Source organism: Engraulis encrasicolus, chromosome 2 (assembly GCF_034702125.1).
Source record: "Engraulis encrasicolus isolate BLACKSEA-1 chromosome 2, IST_EnEncr_1.0, whole genome shotgun sequence".
Lineage (NCBI taxonomy): Eukaryota > Metazoa > Chordata > Actinopteri > Clupeiformes > Engraulidae > Engraulis > Engraulis encrasicolus.
The window spans coordinates 32,761,017-32,782,058 of NC_085858.1; the positions used below are offsets into that span (position 1 = coordinate 32,761,017).

The window sequence follows — 21,042 nt, forward strand, 5'->3', positions numbered from 1 at the left end:
GCTGCTGCTTTTGCAGAAGTGAGAAGTTGACGGAACTGAACTGTGGTCAGAAAATGCGCCCTCTTGCTCATCTCTCAGTGGCACAGGCGCACATGCTCGTTCATTCTTTTTTAGAAATGCGTATATTGTCAGTAAAGGAACCAAAATTTGATTTAACTAATAAAAACAAATATCTCCAATCATATTGACATGATCAATGAAGTGCACAAATATACACAGACTACTTCATCACCTACAAATTGATTATCATAATCACTCTCCTAAATAAGTTAATAATACAATAAGAACAGAAAATCAACTTCAATTACATTGATCACTCATCATAACCCTGTGTCAGTCAAAAGCATTGGCCACTCATAACCTCATTATCACGGCATAACCCCTCCACTACCAGCCCTCATCCTCACCTACTACCGACTACTTCATCCTCACCTACACAATAACGGCATAACCCCTCCACTACCAGCCCTCTAGAATGGAACAAACTTGAGTTGGCTTTTTCACCACTCATGCTAGCAGCACTGTGAAAACGACATCGACATGGATCATGCCTGTTTCAGCTTGTCTATGTGTAAGCAAGTGAGTGAGAGGGGGGAACAGAAAGAGCAAGCAAATACAATATCTCATATGAATACGATATCTAATATGAAAAATGTTAAGACGCTGATAGATACAGCCTTCAATTTTCTGCAGATAGTTTATTAGGGCACCAATTTCTAGAGAAAGGTTATTATTTTCTTTCACAACTGCTGTAAATGGTGAAAGAGGATACTGGATTTTCCCCTCAGACAGTACAACAGGCCATAATGCTCTTCCAGTAGGCTACTACCTGACAAATGCCCTTTTTGAGGGAAAATGAATGCAGGGGTAAGGTCACCAACAAGGCTGGATTCCATTGCAAGAAAAAGCGTAAGCTTTCCTCGGCCTAAGTCCTCCATAACAGCTCAATTGAAAGTTACTGCAGCTAAAACCCTTCGGCTGTGCCGAGCAGCTTAGAGTTAAGACTGCACCAAGTACAGCCATTTCACTAAACGTTTCCTGTCTGCAACAGGCGAGTCAGCTTCAAATGACATGAAAAAAAGAGAGAGAAAACGTCAACTTCGAAAGGAAACGAAAATATCCGCAATCAGCCACCAGAAACTTAAACTCTACGGCACACCTCCCAGTTCTTAGACATTTACGACCCCCGAAAGTAACCACGAGCTCTTCCTCGCTTTGTGGCGTGTACATGGGCTTAATGTTGATTTAATGACGTCGTGTTGGAAACCCCCAGCAAAACGCTTGAAGGGTCTCCCCCATTTTGTGATGAGCCACGTTATTGAACGGCTCCCAATTTATTAGGCAACGACACACAAGAGCATCAGATTGTGGGGACATTTCTGACAAAGCGCGGCAAGATGACTATTTTTTTAAACCAACTGAGGCCATTCCACACAACGTAATCCGCAGCATTTATGATGGTAAACAAAACAAATTAGGTGGGTTTGTTTGCATAACAGGTCAGGTGGCGATAGCCATTCCTTTCAGTTCACTAACTGGTCAGACAACTGTACTGCTTGTGGCTGCGTGTTCCTCGCACATTTTACTACCGCCTCTTGTGAAGTCGCAATAGTGGACAACACCCTCTCTGCACGCACCCCAATATATTGTCCCTCGCGATCAAATACCTTGTTGATACATCTACAAAAAAGCGCCATTGAACAAGGCAAGGGTGTTCATCTTGCACAGCCGTTTGACAATTAGTCTACATGTGCTTGTCCGTGCACAAGAATTGGGACACAGCCACCCTAACTTGTTTTTACCATGCCATTGTTGTCCACGAAAAGGGTTTTTGCAAGTCCACACACAGATGACTGTACCGTTTAGATTTGTGTGGGGATGTATCCATAACAAAATGTATCTTGTTTAAGGCACTTCACTAATTTGGGTTAAAATGTGCATTTCTGCAAAAATGGTAGGGATAGACAGCTGGACAGCTAATCAGTCAGACAGGTCATCTCTACTTTATTTTGCTCATCAATCTTTCACAAATCTCCACTCGGACAACGCACGAGCCACACGCCGTATTCTATTACGAACATTACAGACTCTGGAAATAGGTCCACATCAATCACCCTTTGTTTCTTTAGTTTGCTCTGCTTTTCGGAAGAGAGGTGCTGGCTAATCAGCTTCACGTTAGTTAGCCATCTCCCATTATACTTGTAATTGACATAGCCACCTCCTTAGCAGTATCGCTAACTTTTGCTAGCAAAGTATTAAAGTAATATTCCCAGTTAAATTCAGCCCAGAAACTCCACACAAATTCTAAAAGTTAAAAAAATGTAACTGTGGACATCATAAGAAATAAGGCCAGGGGCGAAATATCATGATCCATGTCTTTGTTCTGAAAATTCATCGTGAACACTTCTAGCCGAATAACATGGGCGTTTCTTCTACTGTTTGTTGGCTGGTTGAGAATGCATGGGTTTAGCTCTAGAAACAAGTGAATGCCTCCGCTCGACGTCGCACTACTTCACCCGACTAGCCACACCACCCTTGCACAACTTTTGAACTTGCGAGACAAACGACGGCTAGCCCTTAGATAATACAAAACAACCACATTCGGCACAACGAAGTTTGGGCTTTCTTTTCAGAAACGTTACCTTTGATAACATTGCTGTAAATCGTAGCCCGGAACTCTTCTTTGGCCCGTTGATCGAAGTCCTGGCCATGTATGATGCGCATCTGCTTGAGAAAAGTGGATTTGCCGCTCTCGCCAGCGCCGAGTAATAATATCTTCACCAGCCGTTTCACATATGTTTTGTCCCTCGATAGACATTTATCTATCTCTTTAGATTTCCTTAATTGTTCTGCCTCACCGCTATTAAGGAGACAGTTAGGAAAACAAACCGATAAAAACGACCGGGACGGCAGGAAATCCGCCATCTTTGAAACAACTTCATCGATACAGTAGGGGGGGTTTCAGCGCGTCCGTGAGTCCATTGGCGGGCGGGGCGTGACTGCTCTTTGGGAGCGCGCACGGCATGCTGTGATGAAATGTTGGGCGGCTCTTCTCGCTGAAGGTTCAAGAGTTTTCTTTGGGATGGGTGATGGGAGAATCCAACATTTTAACATTTTAAGCACTCATATGCACCCTTTAATAACAAGACAAAATACTCCAAAAGTAGGCCTTTGGCTTAGCATTGCCATGTTACATTAACTGCAGCTTTAGGCTACCTATTATGAATAACAGTGCAGCCTAATTTTACATTATCTGATCAATTGATTTGACTAATTCACTTGAGTTCTGAGAACATAGTTTATGTGCATGGTTTTTAATAAGGCTAGAGTGCAGTCATGATCTGAGCATGATTGAGTGTAGGCTTAGTGAGTGACCTAGCCTATCCGAGGGCAGCATAGTTCATTTTTGCGTAGTGTAGGCCTACTTAGGCCCTCCTATTTTTTTAACCATAATATTAGTCATTATCTGTATTAAATGAATGTACTAAATTAAACCAAGCATGAAGCTGTGGCCTATCCTTCAGAAGAGTCTGAATTTGCTCCCTGTCGCCGCCTGGTGAACAAGGCCGATGGGTGTTTGGCAGGCGCTGATGCTCTGTTATGGGATAACAGGTTGTAGAAATAGAGGAGCTCTCTGATTGGTTGGAAGGCCGATCTTTGCACTTGCTTTCAGCAAGCTCCTTATTTTTCACCTTGAGCGCATGCAGTAAGAAAGGTGTGAGACATCCATCATTTCTGTTTTAAATGACTGCGAGATACTCTGTTTAGTTGATTTTTTTTGTACCCTATATCCAATTAGTTTGCGCCTGGAGCGGCATAGACTAGATAATACTTTTTAAAAACTGCCAACATGACGATACGGACAAACCGAGATCATGGACAGCATTATCGACCTCGAATGCAATGTCTCAAAAAGGTAAGGCAAGCCTTTTAATAATTGTTCATCTTTGAAAAAAAAACGTGAAAAACTGCAGGTCTAATTCTATTTATTTTGCAACAAATGTGTCCATATGTACTACTTCAACAAATCTTCAAACTATTATTTCATCTCAGTTTCACATAGCCTAATTAGCCTGTTCAACAACACAAAAGTGTCGAATTAAAATAGGCCTAGAGAATGTTAGCCTCCCTTCTTGTTATGACAAGTCACATGAAAATAAACTGTTTGGAAAACATTTGTTGCAGACTGATGGTGATAGGCAATTTTGTAATCATTTTTATGCAACATATTCAGACCACAACCTACAATATTTCTTTCAGAATTTATGTTGTACAAATAGTTACCATACGCCTACGAGAAGCCTTTTCTGGAGCCATAACCTTTAATCATTATAAGCCAATTAGTCATAGTGACAGACGCTCTGACAGCCAGGGTATGGTCATCATGGGGCCTGGAGCAGAATTATCACCTTTGCAAGTTTCACTTTCTGAGTTTACATCTGAAGACATGATATTGTCATGACAATAGCCTACATATTGTCTTCACAGTAGGAAAAATCATTCCCATGTTTTGATAGCAAGGTATTTGCATTTTATTTTGAGTGTTCATGGTATTGCTTTGCCAACCATCCTTTTAAAAGATGTTTCCCCCATTGTGGTGTAGTCCCTCCCAAAAAGAAAAAAAGCAAATAGAGGAACTTGCATTAAGCACCATGAGATGTACTCATTCACTATGTCAGTCATTGCCATTCAGAGTCCTATTTCGCTGAGATGAGATTCAAACTCTTACCCACCACAAATTTGGCACATAAGCACCTATTCATTGCTTAATTTTGGCAGGGCAGCAGCTGAGAGAAGCAATCTTAGTATGGTCATAGTCAGGCCCGCCAACAGGGGGGGACCAAGGGGTATGTTGTCCGAGGCCCAGTGAGATAGAGGGCCAGGAATTGGGTCCCTGCAGCATTGTATGTATTGGATAGGGGGGCCTTTCAGATGACTTTGTCCTGGGCCCAGCAAAAGCTGTCAGCAGCCCTGGTCATAGTAAAATAATGATGATTAAAAATGTGTCCCCCATGTATTTCCCCACAGATGGAGGAGCTGGTTGTGGAGATGCAGAGTGGGGTGAAGGGCTCGGATCAGAAGCTGAACGTCACCAGCATCCCTCATGTGGTGACTGGTGAGTCGTGGATGACAAATAAACAGTAACACTTTACTTGACGCCGGTGTCATATGCATGTCATTACAGTGTCATAACAGTGTCATTAGCCATAACCAAATGTCACTTAAGGCCAACCGTTATAAAATGTAAAATGTCATAATGTTTATGACTTATCTATGAGTGTCATGTGTCATGACACTATTATGGCACTGTAATGACATGCATATGACACCGGCGTCAAGTAAAGTGTTACCAAATAAACACACTAAAAAAACGCTGTGCTAATTCAACACTGTTCTGAAAAAACATACGGTCACAATCGATTTTGGCATTACATTCAACTGTTAACACGTAACCCGTTAAGACACAGCGGTATAAATTTGCTGTTACCAGAATGGCAATGAACAAGTCATAGTTTTTAATTAAAAACTTATTTGCAGCAGATAGTAGGTGCAAACCAACTGCTTGCAAACAAATGACAAAATCATTTGATGGGTAAGCAGGCTTTGAGCTTTGGTCATCTGGGCGCAGTGCACAGCAACATGCTCTAACCCCACTCTGGACGTTTATTCAAGTAATCTGCTTTTTATTTGTGCAGTAAATCTTCAAGATTGTGACCAAATGTTTTGCATACTGAAAACAGACGTATTTTGAGTGATGGTGTGTGTTATCTACCTGTTAAATCGCCCATCATAATAATCCATGTCTAGGATAACGCCTACTACTATTGACCAGTTAACCTTTAACCTGAACCATTGCTCCATTGCAGGTCAACCATCAGTATTTGTTAATGTTAGTGTTAATGTTGCAAAAGGCTTACACTAGCATAAAACATGAATTTTTTTTGCAAGATGATTTGACTTGTCAATCATAATTAGGAAATGAGAGGGTGTGTCTCCAAACGATGAGATGAATTCTAGGGTTTCCCGGAGTTTCCACAAGGTTCTTCCCTACTAGGAAGTGTTAGGAAATAGTGCTCTTTCTTCTGTGCCGGTACGTACTGTATATAGGGTATGGAGATGGAGGAGTGCTCTCGCCATAAGCTTCTAACGCTAGCTATATACGGCAAGCCCACAATTGGATGAGCTGCTGGCCATGTGCTCTGAGGATGCCCCCATAAGTACTCCTAAGACTGCAGTGCTGATCACAGATCATAGCAAGCTCGTCTCAGCCTGCTGTGAACTCTGAGGGATGGTATGGTAGGAGAGCAGCGAGGTGGTCTAGATTAAAAATCATGGCCCTACCGTGGCTCTAATGGTAGGGCACTGGGCTGCTACACCGGCGACCCGGGTTCGATTCCAGCCTGGGTCATTTGCTGACCCCTACCCGTCTCTCTCCCCATTCACTTCCTGTCTACCTCACCTACTGTACTGTCCTCAATAAAGTAAAAAAAGACACACACACAAAAAAAATCTAAATTATCATCAGATTCATATCAGCGATAGCAAGAGGATGTAACAGGAATGTATCTCAGCCACACAATACTGTGTGCAGTATCATTACCGTTTTTAATAATCACTCAACTCAAGGTATTCACACAGCATGCATTCCAAATGTATGTGTTACCTTGCAGCCATATATAATTAACTGCATTGCTTGCCCTAATATGCATATTACTGTGTCAAGCACCTACAATTCATGCAATGTGTGACTGTATTGTCAAGTATTGAAATTAATTGCTTTCATACTTAATTTATCTAATATTTGTTCAATTAGTTGGTCTGTAAAATGTCAGAAAAGCGATGATGTGAAAAGCCAAAATGACTCGATCATCTTGTTCTATTTCAGTTCCAAAAATACTCAGCCTGCATTTTAGGATAACTGAAGATTTAATATAAATCTAGTCTTGTAGTGTTCACCGTTCTGCCAGTAGAACTTCTTAATCCTCACTAAAAATGTACTACTGTAGTATTACATTGCTACGACATTGCACAATGTAGGCCTAGTTCATTACGATTCATTACGATACCAGTTCATTCTGCTTAACAGGAGTTACACTGACACATGCTCCATATTTACCTAAAATAATGTATCATTAAACTAGTAGATGATTGATTAGTTGACAATCAAGCTTACATTAGTTGACAAATGTGTTCAGTGAGCTGTAACTCACTTCTTCTTGAGAATGTGGCTGTCCAAAATATAGAGCTATATTATCATAGACGAATGTCTTGGCTGTGCAGTAATGTATCAGACCAACTTCCCCATATTTTACTCTTTTAATAAAATAGGCTCTTACTCGTTTTTCTTCAATACGACCAGACACAGTAAAAAGTTAAAAAAAAAAATGCTATTAAAATGAAGAATTATTTTAATAATTCAACCGTATTGTAGATGCATAATGTCATTAACCTGCACAATTCAGTAACATGTGGAACAAGCTTACACAAAATTTCATGGAGGTGACATCTTTTGGAGAGAAAAAAATAATCTTTTACATAATATGCATAGTTTGTTCACATTGGGCAGTCATGGCTAAGCAGTTAGGGCATCAGACTTGTAACCTAAAGGTTGCCGGTTCGACTCCCAACCCGCCAGGTTGGTGGGGATAGTAATTAGCCAGCGCTCTCCCCCATCCTCCTCCATGACTTGTGTGCTGTGTCACAATGACAATGGGAGTTAGAGGGTGGGCTTTCACTTCACTTTCACATTAGCCATTTTGTTTTCCCACTGTTTTTAGGTATATATTAGTATATATTAATTAACATGAATATAATAAAATATTATTATGAAGACGTGACGTGGTGACAGGCTATGGTTGAGACAGTAGCAGTGTCCAAACCAATTAACAAATTTAAGAGAAAATAGTAAACTTACAGGAGCTTCAGTGATGTAGAAGTATGCAGTAGAGCTAAAGCTTTGAAAAGGGGTCCTTGTACATGCCTGAATTTATTGTTTTTGAAAAAATATCACAACGGTCTATTTGTGTAACAGACCCTTTGTCCATTACCTGGATTTATTTTGTTCGTGAAAATGTGATTGATTTTCAACAAAATTAGCACTTTTATAGGTGGGACATGTTTTTGCCAAACTGTCCGTGTGTCAGTGTATCATCAATCAGCATACGTGACACTTAACCTGGACTATATCAACACCAATGTTGTGTCAATTCATTTTCACAGGTCAGGATATCCTTGCATGGATCGCCAACAAAATGAAAATGGATGCTCAAGGTAAGGTACTACGAGGACGCAAAACATCACTGCTCTGTTGCTGACTTCAGACAGTCCTCTTGTCATGCATTCCATCTGACTATACATCTTTATCTTTAACTAAGGTTACTACTTTAAGATTACTACTAGAAACGGTTTATAGGAGTACTACTTACCTCTCCAATGTGGCTGAATAGACAAAGTCATCAAGTCATCGTGCAGGGCTAGTTTAGTGAATGGCTGATACAAATATGACTTCAGATAGTCGGGTGCTTTTCTTCTCCATTTAATTTGGCTGTTTGATTTAATAACAGAACCCACTTGAAAGAAGAATAATTCATTTTTAGCAAACATTTGTCAGTTTGTGTGCAGTCATATGTTTGTTAATTAGCTACTTAACCTTCCATGTTTTATCTGACTGGAACCATTCATTTTTACGATACTTTTTAAATAGAACTATGTTGTGGAAATGGAAAAGAAAAATGTCTGCACATACAAATCATTTTTTTGTCCTTATACATGCCAAGTTTTTGGTCAAGGATCTTCCTCTGTGCCCTTTGTGCAGACATTCTCCTTTCAATTTTCACTGTTATTCTTCATGTTCAGCACCTTTTAGTTGTCAGTACAATGCAATCCATTTAAATGAATAGTAACGTACTGTATCACTAACATCAGCTGGTGTTTGTCTCCTGTCAGAGGCCCAGGCTCTTGGCACAATGTTTGTGGCCTATGGCTACATCTACCCACTGCAGGACCATAAGAAGCTGATCCTCAAACCCGATGCCAGTCTCTACCGCTTCCAGGTAAAGAAGCATGCTTACATGTGCTGAATATTCTGATTCCAAATGCAATATTGGCAGTATTTGGTTCGCACAGCATTCATTTAAACCATTCAGTCTGATTGTGGCCGTATTCCAGGAATATTCCGGTAGCACAATGCTCTTCCACACATGTAAAGGGAATATTTCACAAATTGTTTTAAACTGATTACTTTCAATATTTCGTTTGAAACCAACTGCATGTAACTGCAATCATTATGTACAAACATCTTTGAGTTTTGACTGGTCACATACAAGTCTATATGTGTCAATATCTTTTCTTTGTTCATAACATTAATTGTGCTTTACACTGATGGTATTTCTATTTTTGTGCAGACTCCTTATTTCTGGCCTGTGCAGAAGTATCTTGTTGAAGATATAGATTATGGTATGGTCATACAATTTAACATGTTTTAATTGATTGATTTGTTTGTTCTAAATTTGATCTCCATGAACCAGGTGTTATGGCTCATTCTTTTGGAACTCAGTTGTCGGTAGACCCGGGATTTGACATCCGTTGTCAATGCGTTCTATTGGGGACACTTAATGTTTAATGATTTCGGAGTACACCAAACTGCTCTGAGTTTGTGTTTCGGAACCCCAATCTGAGTACCCGTTCTATTGCACTATCCCGAGACAGAGGTTGGGGTTTCTGACTACAGAGTTTCAAAAGAATGAGCCATTACACACACATGACACACATTGTCACTCGGTGTGTCTTCTCTCCTTTCAGCAATTTACTTGGCCAAGAGGAACATCAGGAAAAAAGGCTCTTTGGAAGTGTACGAACAGGTGAGCACAGGAACTCACATTTTTCCTTAAAGGGGTATGCCACTATTTTGGGGCTTAATACAGTTAAAATCGTTGGCCAGGGTTTATAAAGGTGGTAAAGTGTCTTATTTTTCATGTTAAGTGTTGTCTTGCTTTAAGACAAGTTAAAAGAGGGAATATGTCGCTAAGCTAGTGAAAGTCAATGGATCCGTGTAGCATTGTAGCATGCTACACGGATCCATTGACTTTCACTAGCTTAGCGACATATTCCCTCTTTTAACTTGTCTTAAAACAAGACAACGGCTTACATGAAAAATAAGACACTTTACCACCTTTATAAACCCCAGCCAACGATTTTAACTGTATTAAGCCCCAAAATAGTGGCATACCCCTTTAAAGGGACACTGTGCAGGAAATGGTCAAAAAAGGTACTGCAGCTATGCTGCTCATTGAAACTGGGTTGGCTATCACCAAATTTGATATTAAATTACATGGAAGTTTATTGAGTAATAAACAAATATTTTCTAGTATGGTCCAAGTAGAGTCATTTTTGCAGCTAAAAATGGCTATTTTTGGAAATTCAAAATGGCGGACCATGGAGAAGATCCCCTTTTCATGTATGAAAAGTGCAATTTTTCCAGTCATAATGAATACTTAGAATCCCTTTAAAGGTGCACTGTGTGAGATTTTTAGTTGTTTATTTCCAGAATTCATGCTACTCATTCACTAATGTTACCTTTTTCATGGATACTTACCACCCCCATCAAATATTAGTTTATTACTCAGTAAACTTTTATGAAAAGATCAAATTTGGCAATAGGCAACCCAGTTTCAATTAGCAGCATAGTTGCATTACCTTTTTGGACAAATTTCCTGCACAATGCACCTTTAATCATACATCAGACTACACTGAGCTCACAACAACATCAATGCTGAAACTCTGTCCTATCCTTGTGTTTGACAAAGGAACGCTACAACAACTTCCACAAATGGCTGAACCCCAAATGGGACTTCATTGTACTGCAGGCCAAGGAGCAACACAAGTATGTACACACATTTCTCTTTTTATTACTCTAGTAAAACTCATAACTCATAAGTCATTTAGAGGCAGCTGTGACTCAATGGTTCAATGACAGCTAGTCTTAAGATCTCAGGGTTGTAGGTTCGAATCCCACCCTTGCCAGCACCTTTGGCCTTTGTCCAAGTGCTGTAACAAGTACCCTGTAATAACTGAGTTGCTTTGGGTGAAAGTGTAATGTACTGAAAAGTAAGTTAAGTCTCATTAGTGCTACCGCGTAAACCCCTTCTGAATGTTCTCAATGCTAAAGCCAGAGTAATGGGTATTAGAGAGGAACATCCAATTTCACCCTGTCTTTGAAGATTATGTAGGCCTACAAGAAAATTCTAATGTACAACAATGAAAGATTCACAAATGGCAAATGCTTTGTTTGCTATATCAGTTTGGCATTCTTGAAACTGTGATAGACATGCTGTATGTCGAAACTTGACATTTTATCAAGCAAATCATACGTGCAAATCTTGCATATAAATACACAATATTTACTAGGAAATGTGAAATCATTTTCCATCAGGGCAAACAAGGAGCGGCAGAAGGCAGACCGTGTTGTGTTTCAATGTCAGGAACGAGCCTACTGGATTGTACAGCGACCACCTGTAAGTCTACACACAGACATCTATTCAACGTCTAAGCACAGAACAGCCACGAGTGTAATTATTAATCAGTGATTTCGCAAAAAAAAAACTTTTTAAAATGTCAAGTCTTTCTAACGTTTAACATCATCATGGACTTTCCATGAAGTGCATTGTTGACTACCGATCTAGCATTTTGTGTACACATTGAAATAGCAGTTAAGAATCTAATTTGAAGTTCCACATTTTTCTGGTTATCCTCTTAAAACTCCACAACAACCCTTGACTCTTGCAGCCAAGATGTCACAGCGCCATGGACTGCCTTGACCGCCTGGTTGACCCCGTTAATTCTGAGGTAACAGGTGAGTGTTATCCGGAGTGACAACACCAACAACACCAAGATTAAGACTACAGGCTACAGTATATGAAGTCAACACTATTGCTGTGCACAGGGTGCAACATCACACTGAGGTGTTGCAGAGAAAAGGTGTTGGAGGCTGTGATAGTTTGCGCTAGGGCTGGGCGGTTTTGGAAAAAATTAGCATCACGGTTTTCTTGATGAAAATTGATATCACGGTTTTCTGCACGGTTTTTTGATATGCGACGATTTCCCCCCAAATCTTAATCTTTCTGAGGAAAAGATCTCAAATTAAATGTTAAAATGAGATAAAATCATGAATTTAAATTAATCTCCATTTATATTTTATCATTTTTTCATTTCAATAATATTTTCTATAATTTATAGTTTATATTTCCCTATCCAAGAAAGTCTTAAATTAGAGAAAATGCAGCATTTTATAAAATAACCTAAAATCTTGACCAGGGTGCCATAGATTGTTCAAGGAAGAAGGGTTAAATGATTATAAGCAGCTGTTTTGGGCTTTTTTCCAAGACAGCCCAAAACAGCTTATTTCGTTCTACACCTGGCAACACAAATTGCTTATTTGTCGTTCTACACCTGGCAACACATCCGGCGTGTTGCGCTGCCGCTGGACTAGCGAGTAAACAACAGTGGGACAAAAACGAAACAGACTGAAGACAGACACGGAAAACAAACGGATTTACTTGACATTGTGTGCATATTGTCTTTGAATTAAAGTCCAAATCCAACGTAGAAGGTATTTTGTCCAGTAGTTTGTGTCAAATTGCGATGTGTTTCGCTCCTATTTTGCCCCCAAATCATTTCAAACAAATATAGCAATGTAGCAATGTCTGCCCATTGCATTTGAAAGCTAGGCTACTTTAGCTTATAAGCAGTCTTAACAGCAGCGCGCACAACAGTTGGGATGGTAATTATATACAGTTAAGAATCAGATAACTGTTGTAGCCTGTTAACATAGCACCACATAGAATTGCCTTTTATTTAACTTTGTGAGATCAAAGGTAGGCTAAATGAATTGAAATGTTTGTCATGATTCATCCATGCCATGTGTGTTCATCATGTTTCATTCTCACTAGCCTCTAGCGCGTAACCAATTATTTTATTAGTTCAATCAACATCTTACATTGTGGTGACATTCCCTAGCCTAGTAGAACAGCAACAACAGTGGACTTTGGAAGTGTGACACGGAGTATGAAGCTCACGCACATAACATAGTAGGCTATAAACAACAACAACAAAACCGTCTCTTATCAAAAAGAGAACCTTGTGTAGTGTAAACCGAGATCACGGTTTTTAAACCGTACACCGCCCAGCTCTAGTTTGCGCTGTGCCCATGATGGTGGCGGAAGAGTAGTGGTGTGGGTGGATGAGGATGGGTGCTCTCTCACCTACAACCCAGCCTATAATTGCATTAGGGATGGCTTAGCAGTGTGTCTCCCTTGCCCCAGAAAGCGCACAGCGGGCCCTGCAGTTACTTTCAATCTGCTTACTCAACGTTAAGAAGATTCCCCCCAGAAACCACGTTGTCGACATCCCCCCCCCCCTCCCTCCCTCCCGCTGCCACTACCTCTCCTCCTCTCTCCTCCCTCTGTCCTTCTTTTTGTCTTTATCTATCTCATTTAATCTATCACACTCTATTACATGATTTTCTCTCTTTCCTTTTAACTTTCACAGTCTTTCTCTCTTCTCCGCCCTGCATCACCCCTCCCTCCATCCTCCCTCCATCCTGTCGAGCTTCTTTCTTGAGCCGTCCAGCGCAGAGTAAGGCAGCTTAGGCAGAGAGATGTACTACTGGTCTCGCGGGGCTCACGGCTATCCCTGGCCTGTGGAGAGGGGGCTGTGCATTATGGTCCGGATTGATGGATCATAAGCAGCCAGAAGACTGACGCTTTAGCCTGTAGTAGTGTTACCCTATTTTACAAGAAGTATTCGCCAATACGTCACCATCTTTAACTAGGTGCTCCACAAAGATGGTAGCCCTGCTGCCCTGCACCTGGAAACAGGCCCAGAGCATAATGCACTCAACAGATTAGTCCTTGCCATAGGCGTGCACAGATAGGGACGAAGTGATGGTAAAGCACCTGCCCCTTTACCCTACTGGACAAAATATGCCCCTTTTGAAAAATCTTTTTCTGAAAGTCCTTTGTCACAATGTACTGTGGTCCATGTTGACATGATAATCTACAAATGCTTCAAGATCAAATACATGTTACAATAATGCCTCTATAAGGTCAGTAAGGCAATTAGTAAGGCACATGCCCCCAACACGCCCCTTCAGCACCTGTCCCCCAAAACATCTGTGCACTGCACGCCACTGGTCCTCGCTGTCTGGCAGTAGTACTTCCGAATAAATGACTGAACGACACTATAATTCTCTGCAAACCATGTGGTGGTCTTACTGTATTTACCATAAGGAGATTAACTGAACTGGTTTCTGATGTTTGTATGTCAACAAAGCATGTCCCGATATGCTCCCGTATATTCCGTATTGGTGGTTAAAAAAGGCACTGCGGATTCCTGTTGTACTTTTGTAATGGGGTCAGCCGTGCTCAAGGTCTAGTGAGTTAGGTAGGTGGACTTTAGATCAGAGGGTTGCTGGTTCAAATCCCACCTTTACCTCTCCCTACACCTCTATCCATGGCTGAAGGGTCCTTTAGCAAGGCTCCTAACCCCATACTGCTCCAGGGACTGTAACCAATACCCTGTACCTAAATAACTGTAAGCCACTTTGGATAGAAAGCGTCAGCTGTGTAATGTAATATATATAATATTATGTGCCATGCTAGTTGTCTCAAACTCTTTTAAGTGTGGCATTATGCTCATGAGGCCTTTTGTCTTTCTTCTTTCTTTCATGCAGATTTATCTTCCAAAGAGGACAGCCTTCACATATCCTATTTTTAAGTCATCCCTCAGTTGTTTTAGTATTTTTTGTGTTTCGCATGACCCATTATTAGGAACATGTTAGATACAGTAGCTTGTGTTTGCTTTCCTTTGTGCTCTAGCTTGTGGTTGGAGTGGTGTGATACTAACGTTGTTCCTTTCCTGTCCATTGTCGTTGCCTATTAGATTGCCTACTTGTGCAGTCTGTCTCTGTCTTTAGTTATTTAAATGCTAAATAATTGTAATGCATATGGTAACGCAGCAAATGTAACACATTATTCTTTTCTTTGCAGCCACAAACCTATGATCACTTCAGAAGGACAGTAAGTGTCATCGTTTGGTATCGTTATTTATCCTTGATTGGGAGTCCAAATTATGTCCTGCACACATACGTGTATTAAAAATGCTTTCTTTTTCTCCTAGGCCATCTATCTACATCAGTCCATGATGAGACCAAAAGTGAAATCCACAGTGTCTTTGGGAGCGTAAGTCGTTTCACTCTAATGGGGGAAAACGGGATAAATCTTGTCAATACATAACAAAAATGTTATAGAGGTTAACCAGTTTTCTACCATATGACTTGAAGAGTTTATTTGCAAAATGGTGTATCCACCATTTTTGGCTTTTGCATTTTATAATTGAAAATGACAGTTCAGACATCCTATTACCTATGTGTGAATTCTTGCTATTAAAATATTTTGAGAACATATTTTTTCATCCTATATAAAGTGCATTTTGCAATGCAATGCAATGGAATGCCTTATACAAAAATGTAAATTTCCCAACATTCTACAAAATGGAGATACACCGTTTTGCAAAGAAAATTCTGTGCCTATATAAGGCTTGAACCTCTTCATATTCAACATAATTAGCAATATCGGTTACACTTTACTTGACGCCAGCATCATACGTATGTCCTAACAGTGTCGTAATAGTGTCGTGAACGAGTCATAAACATAATGCCAATGTCATAGACGTTTTATGGCCATGAACATTGTTAGGCCTGTCTTTGTCATAACCAAATTTCACTGAAAGACAATGTTTATGACATTGAAATAATGTTTATAACACATTCATGACTGCATTTGACAATGTTATGATACAGTTATGTCCTACATATGACACCGGCGTCAAGTAAAGTGTTACCGCAATATTAGTATTCCCTTGAGCATGCATTTTTAGGAACTACTGGTCATTCACGGTTTTATTTGTGAAACGCTGTGACAACTTTTATGGGCACTTGGTCCATAGAATCACAGGGATGGATGGAGCCTCTCGCTGAACTCATTCTGCCCTTGTCTCTCCTGTTGTTGTTGTCACAGCCTTGTCAAGTACATGACCACATACAAGAACCACGACCCTTTCCTGGCTTCCTGCGTTCCCAGCAACCCCTGGCTGACAGATGACGACACCTACTGGGAGCTCAACATGCCAAGGTCTGTAACACAGTGACACTGCTGCTAGACACTGGAAATGAAGGACTTAGTTTTAACATGTCTGATGTGTTGAGTTTGCAAGTCACATTATCGTCACCGTATATTTTATGTGTGCGCTCACATGTGTGTATTTTTCTTATTCCAGCGTTGAAGTTCCCACTAAAATGCGAGTGGAGCGCTGGTCCTTCAGTCTTTTCGAGCTGCTTAACGACCCACGCGGCCGTAAGGACTTCAAGGTCTTCCTGAAGAAGGAATTCAGCGGTGCGTCATCATTCTTTTTTACAGATATTTCTTTGGGCTTTTTAGACTTTATTTATGGACAGGACAGTATGAGAGGTAGACAGGAAGCGAATGGGGAGAGGGATGGGGAGGGGTCGGCAAAGGACCCGGGCCGGGAATCGAACCCGGGTCAGCCGCATGGCAGGCGTGTGCCCTACCAGATGGCCACTGCAGGGCCAGCTGCTTCATCATTCATGTCACCATATCAACATATGATGCGTCATGCTTGTGGTCCCAACCAACACACCTGATCTAATTCACAGTTGGGCAATGGCGTTATTGCTTCGCAAACCATAGTAAATGTGGAGGATTGATCAATTAGGTGTGCAGACCATCTCGCCATCATGAGCTCAAACACAGTTGTTCATTTGAAATCCCCACCCTGAGACGAGGTTGGTCACCATGTCAATTTCCTTCAAACCACATCACAAACAAAAAGACCTGGATACTCTTATCACCACATTAATATATCAGCAATACACTTGTTGTTTCAGCAACACAATCTTACAAATTCACAGTTGGCATATTGCTCTGCAATACCATGAAATAGGTTTACAGACCCTCTTGAAATCAGCCAAAATTTTCCATACTGACAACTACGTATGTTGACTGTTTTAGTCATATGCTGTGGCCACACACAATTATGTTGGTCATATGGAAATTGTTTTGCTTTTTGGAGGTTTGTGTGCAATGTGCCTGTAAAGTCTTGTTTGTTTTTACTTCCCACCCATTTTTTTATAGAGAGTGATATAGACTGGAAAGTAAGTGGGGAGACTGAGAGAGAGACAGGGAAGGGCAGGTAAAGGACCTGGGCCGCCGGTGTAGCAGTGCAGTGCCCTTACCGCTTGAGCCACGGCATGGCCAAACCTTCCACCCATTTTTACACCACGCTACAAACCGCAAAAAGCTCTGATGAACTGTTTGAGCTGAACATCTCTCCTCTCTGCTGGCAGGTGAGAACTTGGCCTTCTGGGAAGCCGCTGAGGAGATGAAATGGGGATCTGCAGCCTCCATGGCTGACCAGTCCCAGGCTATTTTCAAGTAAGCAAATTCACACTTGACATTTAAGAATGACACGACAGAACACGTCAGGAGGAATAATGACACATTACTGATGTTAATGACTGTTGGAATGTCAAGTTGACATTGTTTGGGTGCTATATGACATTCCAAAAACCAAATGACATGACAACAAGCCATAAACATCAATAATGTGTCATTACTGTTCCTGACATGGGTCATGTATGTTTTTCATGCATGACACCCTTACTGTATGTAGACCTCTTCGAAGAAAGTGTTTCCCAAATGGTTTTGTGAAAAGGGTTTGCAATACGCTAGAAACACAAACAAGGGCTGCTATGCACGGTAGTGTATGACAAAAAAGCCATTCCTTTAGCTTGCATTAGCAGCACACAGCTCTGACATGCCTCGAGGAATGGAAATTTCAGATCTCTTTTGACCTTGTTGCGTTTCCCCCCCCTCCCTCACACTCAAGTTTTTTTTCCTACATGGGGAATGCTGGAATATAAACACTTACTAAGGAGAAGTCAAAGCAAAGTTGAATTTATTGACTACAGTATATTCAGTGGCAGGACATGCTGCTGCCCTTGTGTGTGCCTCGTTTGTCTGGCAGTAGTGCTGCACAATATATAGAAAATGTATTGAAATCGTGATATCAAGAGTTATGCGTATCGCAAACATGACTTAGTTATCGCTAACAAGTAAAGGATTTCTGTGCTGTCCAATCTTTAGCTGAATGTTAACAAATGTGCAAAAAAGCCCGCCATGACCAAAGCCACAACCACAGACCGACAAATTAGACAAGAAAAACACTTGGCTATATTTCTATATATCGTTTAAATATCATTATCGAGGCATTGCATGCTGTTATCGAGTATCGATTTTTTTCCTGATATCGTGCAGCCCTATCTGGCAGTGTACAATATAATATAATGTCAAGAGGCAGGCAATGTTCTGTATGTACAGACAGAAAAGTGACAGGAGTACATGTGGGGCCATATGTCTATATATAAACAATGTGCTGCAGTAGCTGTCTATACATTTACTTTAAACTGAAGCAACACACACTGTAGAAACAACCCACATTATCATGATTACTACCGTTCTTCTCAAAGATTTCGACAAACTTTGTCAGCATTGTTTGTCAGGACAAACTAGCATATACGTGTATTTGTAGCACCGTTAGAAGAGTAAACTAAACTTGTTTTGCATGACCAAGCCTAAGATGAGGTCGTTCCTGAAAATTATTTTGGGGCAAAGTGGTCCTTCGGTCAGAAAATGTTTGAGAAACACTGCCTTGTGGTCTGATACATTTTGATATAATCTTATCTCAGACTTTTCCTGGCCCCTGGAGCGCCTCGCTGGATCAACATTGACGGCAGGACCATGGGTCTGACTGTGAAGGGCCTGGATCACCCTCACAGATACGTCCTGGACGCCGCCCAGACTCACGTCTTCCTGCTCATGAAGAAGGTGACCTACACATCATTTAATCCGACATGAGAATACATATAAATACGCCGATTTTTACTGTCTTTGTGTTTGTGTGAACCACACTTTTGCATGAAATAAAACGCCTTTTTATGATGCCAGACTGTTTAATCTGCATGGTCATTTGACCTGGACTCCATGGCAGAAGAGACTCATAGTCTCAATGAGACAATCCTGGATAAATAAAGGATAAATGAAAAAAAAGATCATGCCATATAGATGACAATATGTCAAAAGAGCTGAAGGCAACTGGATTCCCTTTTATTGTATGAAGACATTTTGTCTCTTGCTCTGATATAGTGTACGTTCTGTATGATACATTGCCTACAACTAAACTCTCTTCACTAAAATGACCTGTATGAATGAGAGTTTTCAGAGACATGTCAGATGAATTGCATTTTGTTATTTTGTTGTAATTTATGTTAGTCTCAGTGGACTTGGGGTGATTGAGGTCAGAAGCGATTCTAGGGTAAGATGGGGCCCCAAGCGAAATTTCAAAAGAATGAACATTCACAACAAATTGCCACTATTTTAGTTTAAATCTTTGCTGTTATTAACCATCTAGGCTTGGGGGCCCCAAGCAGCTGCCTGCCTTGCCTGGTGACAAGATACGCCTCTGATTGAGGTGATAGTGAGTCAAACACTATTTCTTGTTACAGGACACGTTTTTCCGGTACCTGAAGTCACCTGTCTATAAGGACCAGCAGAAGAAAGCACTTGTACCAGCGGCACACGCCTTCAGGTATGGTCGTCCATCAAATCCACACAGGAAATGCATACTTCACAACACACACACAGTACAGTGTGCTTCTTCTTAAGCAAGTGGTATCGCTCTTATGTCATTCTCGTCTTTATGCCATTTTGTATTTATTCACATGGATAGTTTATCAGCTGGAACGGGAACTAGTTGGAATCCAGGCCATCAATACAGGGTTTGAAAAAGGGGGAATGAGCTGTTTGGCAATGACACAATTCATCGTGGCAAATGGAAGTAGAAACAAACTCATTCTCTTTCCTAAAAGTAAACAGACACGCTTTTATTCAAGCCATCCTCAGTGTGTGAAAAATGCTGTTCAGGCAAAATCAGCTAAACTTACACACTGAGGTCCAATTCTCCCCTGGCCCAACCTCTCCTTCTTTGTACACTCTAGTGAGAACCAAGTCTATCAATAAATTCTACTTACTTTTACTCTCCTTCTCTGTACCTGTAGTGATGGCCAGCTGTATAAATCAATTGTACTTTTTTAATTTACTGACTTCATCTTTTTAGTGATGCCCAGCTGGATGGATACCTTTTTGAAGGATGTTTTTTTTCTCCACTTAACTCTCCTTCTCTGTGCATCTCTAGTGATGAACAGCTGGCGCAGAACGCCAGGAACCGTAAGCCTGGCATGGACCCCATCCTGATTTGGCAGCAGAGGGAGGAGGAGCGCAAGGCCGCCGAGCTGGCCTCCAAGCCCATAGACATCAGCCAGATCAAGAACAAGCTCGACCGCAAGTGAGCCTGAGGCCACAGGCAGGCAGCCAGGGTTGCCAGATGGAGCGGTTTTCCCTCCCATATGAGCTGTTTTGGGATGACCATCTGTGGGGTACAAATATACGTTTATTGGGTGGGTTTTTATGTAGATGTATGTCCATAAGAATCAATAGAATGTCAATGGAGTATTCTAATTTGACAGGATGATACACTGGGCAACTTTTTGAGCATTCTGTCCGGGCAACGATACTGTAAGATGTTGTTTACACACTGTTAATCATGTAGCATTTTTATGAGGTTTATAAGAACTTGTATTAGCAGCTGACAACTATTCTATCAGAAAATGAATAATCAATCATAGTGTTGACTGGCAACATTGCTCAAAAAGTTGCCCTGCATCATTACCTTTAGTGCAGGGGTGGGGAACCAATGTCTCGAGTTCCGTTTATGGCCCCTGAGGCCGTTTTATCCGGCCTGCGATATAATTTTAATGATATGCAGCTTCACATGAAATACTGTATTTTGTAAAGGAATCTGGGAAATTACATTTTCAATACAATTCAGTTATATTCCGGGGGCCTAGAGAAG

At 40.9% G+C, this 21,042-nt stretch overlaps 2 protein-coding genes across 2 annotated transcripts in view; one reads left to right on the forward strand and one right to left on the reverse strand.

Annotated features, from left to right (window-relative positions):
* The window catches only part of gna13b (guanine nucleotide binding protein (G protein), alpha 13b), a 51,352-nt gene extending 48,209 nt beyond the window's left edge, over positions 1–3,143 (reverse strand). Inside the window, exon 1 of the mRNA XM_063186744.1 lies at positions 2,643–3,143. Coding sequence (XP_063042814.1) covers positions 2,643–2,925 — 283 coding nt within the window. The 5' untranslated portion in view covers positions 2,926–3,143. The remainder of the gene's footprint in view (positions 1–2,642) is intronic.
* Positions 3,144–3,850: 707 nt separating this feature from the next.
* On the forward strand, positions 3,851–20,558 carry rgs9a (regulator of G protein signaling 9a). The gene is made up of 17 exons (XM_063214941.1): positions 3,851–3,916; positions 5,029–5,116; positions 8,221–8,271; positions 8,947–9,053; positions 9,405–9,456; positions 9,802–9,860; positions 10,806–10,882; positions 11,432–11,513; positions 11,785–11,844; positions 15,045–15,074; positions 15,175–15,236; positions 16,074–16,187; positions 16,333–16,448; positions 17,420–17,507; positions 18,821–18,959; positions 19,637–19,719; positions 20,326–20,558. The coding sequence occupies exons 1-17, from the start codon at positions 3,851–3,853 to the stop codon at positions 20,477–20,479; spliced, it is 1,428 nt and encodes a 475-aa protein (XP_063071011.1). The 3' UTR covers positions 20,480–20,558.
* The last annotated feature ends 484 nt before the right edge of the window (positions 20,559–21,042 follow it).